This window comes from Aphanomyces invadans, assembly GCF_000520115.1.
Source record: "Aphanomyces invadans strain NJM9701 unplaced genomic scaffold supercont1.34, whole genome shotgun sequence".
Classification (NCBI taxonomy): domain Eukaryota; phylum Oomycota; class Saprolegniomycetes; order Saprolegniales; family Verrucalvaceae; genus Aphanomyces; species Aphanomyces invadans.
In genome coordinates this window covers 50,437-53,993 of record NW_008580179.1, presented here as the reverse complement: position 1 = coordinate 53,993, position 3,557 = coordinate 50,437, and the positions used below count along the sequence as shown (strand labels likewise).

The 3,557-nt window shown below is 46.1% G+C and overlaps 1 protein-coding gene across 1 annotated transcript; it reads right to left on the bottom strand.

The window, feature by feature from the left end:
* Nucleotides 1-602: 602 nt before the first annotated feature.
* Nucleotides 603-1,486, bottom strand: H310_11756 (hypothetical protein; the record flags this gene model as incomplete). The annotated part of the gene is made up of 2 exons (XM_008878524.1): nucleotides 603-826; nucleotides 868-1,486. 2 exons carry the CDS (start codon nucleotides 1,484-1,486, stop codon nucleotides 603-605), a joined length of 843 nt encoding a protein of 280 aa, XP_008876746.1.
* Nucleotides 1,487-3,557: the final 2,071 nt, after the last annotated feature.

The window sequence follows — 3,557 nt, the reverse complement described above, 5'->3', positions numbered from 1 at the left end:
CACCCCTCACACAATAAAGTACACCTCTCCTCCTCCTTGCATTGCATCCTGCAGATCGGGATTGTACGTTTCGTTGAACAATGCGCATATCACTATAGTCTTTCGCGCTCCTTATGTCGTGAGCTGCCAGCCATACTGCTCTGTGGCCTTGCTGACCGCCATCGAATATATGGTTTGACAGGTTCCTTGGAATTGCATTGAATCTACAACGTGTCTCTGAGTCTATACTCTGAAGACACGTTGTGATTTCGTTTTGGACAGTCAAGGCTGTCTTTGTGTCTTGCGTTCAAAGAAATTGACCTTCAGTTTCCATCGACTGACAAACCATAATTTCAGTCACTGGAAAGAACAGTATCGTTTGATAAATCAGCACATTCGATCGTACAAAGCAAAGCGGCTGGCGCGAGCAAATGATGGGTCAAGTTGTTGCTACGGACAATTCTCGAAACTGATTGTCCACGAGACCATCGAGGGGACCAGGATAACTATTGAAAATCTATAATCACATTGCTGAGAGATAGTTTTAATACTCAATCTGATAGAACCTGTTGAATACAAAATCAAATTGAATTACATTTTAGAGATATCAATTACGACAAAATTTAGCCTTCGCTTTCACAACTACTACTCTCGCTAGATGAAGACGAGTCTTCGTTGAGAGGTGTGTCGCTATTGTTTGCTTGGTCATAGCAGATGGGCTCCACTTCTTCGGCAGCACGGAGCGCCTGGTGCAGAGCAAGGAGATTTTCCGTCGATGTTTTGATAGTATTGCAGATGACACCGGAGTCCAACTCGTGAAAAGCACGCTCCAACCGGTCGTAGACATCTTGAAAGGTCGTATTCGAGGTATACGCACGACCGACTTACCCTTCACGTTGGCCCACACCATTTCGGTTGGCTGTAGCTTGGAAAACCCAGGTGCTGCGTAGACGACATGATGGCCACGCGATCGCGGCATGGACACCACGACAGGAGGGACATGCTCATCCAGGTGCCTCTTCAACGTCTTCCAGATCGTCGACTTCAGGTCAGTTGGCGAAACATCCTGGAGCTGGTACTGTACAAAAGCTTCGTAGAGCGCGCTGTTCTTCCATGTTCCCTTAGACGTGGACTTCGGCTTGCCCTTATGATATTGGGCATTATCCATGACGAATACCGCTGACGCCCACCCCAGTTCTTCAACTTTGTCAAGAAGCTTGTCGAAACAATCAACAAAGTAATCATGGTTGAACATTAAATGGTAGTCTTTCACCGTCTTGCCATTCTTCTTACCACAAACGAATATGTCCAGACCGGACACGTCGGAACCGCCATCAAGGATACCGGCGATGAAGCAGTAGCGTCGCCCTTTGTGCTTGTGTTTCGTCATGGTGTCATCCGTAGGATCATGCAAACTGTCGGCATGCCGAGCGTTGTGGTGGTTGAAGAGGTTCTCATCAAGGTACACAGCAGGTCGACGGGGTGCAATCGTCACGGTAGGCACCATTAAATGCACGTATGCGTCTCGTGCCTCTTCATGTGCTCTTGTCATTCGGTACTCCGTCACCCTCGACTGCTTGCCACGGCCGCAACACTGTTCTCAACGAGATAGGACAAGACGTCCTTGACAACGGTCCGGGTACGGGTCACACAGCAGTCACGAATGAATCGTTGAACGAGTCCACGGACAGCATGGATGTCAGGCACACGGGAAAGATGGTTTGTGGTGTTGGATGGAGGAAGGATCTCCGAAATAGTCCCAGCGGTCAGAAACTCGGCAAGGACACTCTTCACAGTCGTAGGTGCACGGCCGAGAAGCTGCGAGATCACGTCAGTGACGTTTGCTGCATTGACCTCACGAAGGGTAGATTGCAGCCACAGGATGTCCAATGTTTCGTCAACAGTCAAGCTGCGTCTGCGGCGCAACTTGACAAAGGCTTTGATGCGTTGAATTGTCTCCACATCCATTTTGACTGTGACAAATTCGTTTTTGCGCCATAAGTTCGTCAATTTACTTTTTCACCCAGCGCGCTAAAAAGGGTAGGAAACGATCGGCCCAATCAAGGCCGTGATTTTGGCACTTATTTGACGTAAATTGGATAAGAAATGAGTGAAATAGATAAACAATAGTGATTTTCAATGTAATTTGTACAACTATTTTGAGTCACCCATCTCGTTTGTCATATCGAGTTATAATGGTATGGCAAAGATGAATGCAGAAAAAATCCTCGCCACTTGCAAGATAAGATATCTTGTGTTTCGCAAGTAATCATTCTTCAAGTGCGGAATCCTCGTCATTTCTCACAGTTTATCTATCATTTTGCGAACGAATTGTGTTCCAGAGTCTGATGGAGGCATACTCTTATTCACAGGAGTAGCAGACGAATCGGATGTAAATTCAATCATGCAAATTGACCAAGTCTATCCATACAAACTTCTTCTGGTCCCATCGATGGTCTCGTGGACTGTTAGTTGATGAAGGTCCATATCTTTTGAAATATGATATGGACATGGCATTCTGAACTTTCAGCGAAATCCCAATACTTTTGCCAATGGATGTCATTTTAGGCCACGACGAAGGCCGTGATATGATACAAGCGTTTATTACAGTAGTTGAGATGCAGCCTTGGGTTTTCACGACGGCATGTGAATGTACATCTCTTTCTACTGTAGGAAACATGTCAAATTTCCTTTGGATATTCATGCAAACACATTCATCGATCGATACAGATTCAGTTAGCACCCTTTTTAAAGGTATACATATTGGCCAAGCAGTGAATGGTGTCGAGTGTCACTCCGTCGAATCCCCAGTCAATACCAGCTGGATGGGTTGGCACCTAGCCGCGCTCGATTGGTCCGCCAAGAGCTCCCTTGACAAGGAATATTATTGGCAACTTGTCCCGATTGGATCGACTTGACAACACAGCCGTTACGCGGAGAGTTTCTATAGGCGCACGTCATGATTGGAATATGTTCATTTCAGGCATTTAATGCAAATTTTAGTGCGGGATTGTAGAGAGGACATCAAACGACAGCCTGCCCTTGCTAGAACCAGAATTGTCTTCTAAGTCGTGCTTCGGGGCATATTCATCACCGACGACGAGGCATGCCAAAGAGTGCTGTCGATGAATCGCTAAAGAAATAGACAAAAGGGCTCGTTCGAACATTTCTTCGCAACTACTACTAACTAAGACGCAATAAAGTCGTGGAAGGCGCTGTATTCTCACCTGCCGCGAAATCCGATGCATTTTTAGGCTTGCCGCACGCAAACAATGTCAACAAGGCAAATTTTGGCAATACTCGTGATATTGTAACTCATATACACTATGCTGCATGTGTTGCGTGCGTCTAAAAAATTTTTGTGTCGAACATGAAACGCTGATCCGGAGCCTGCAAAGCACAAAACGATCAACTTCATCCGGAAACAATAGAGTGATTTTGCAACAAGAATGTACACAACTTTTCCGTTAGAATTTTCCGGAAAAGTCCACGGGACTTTTCTTGTCACCAATTGATTTTGCAACAGGGAAATTTGAGGGTTTGGAGACACGGATGGAGGAGGACCTCCTGCTCCTGCC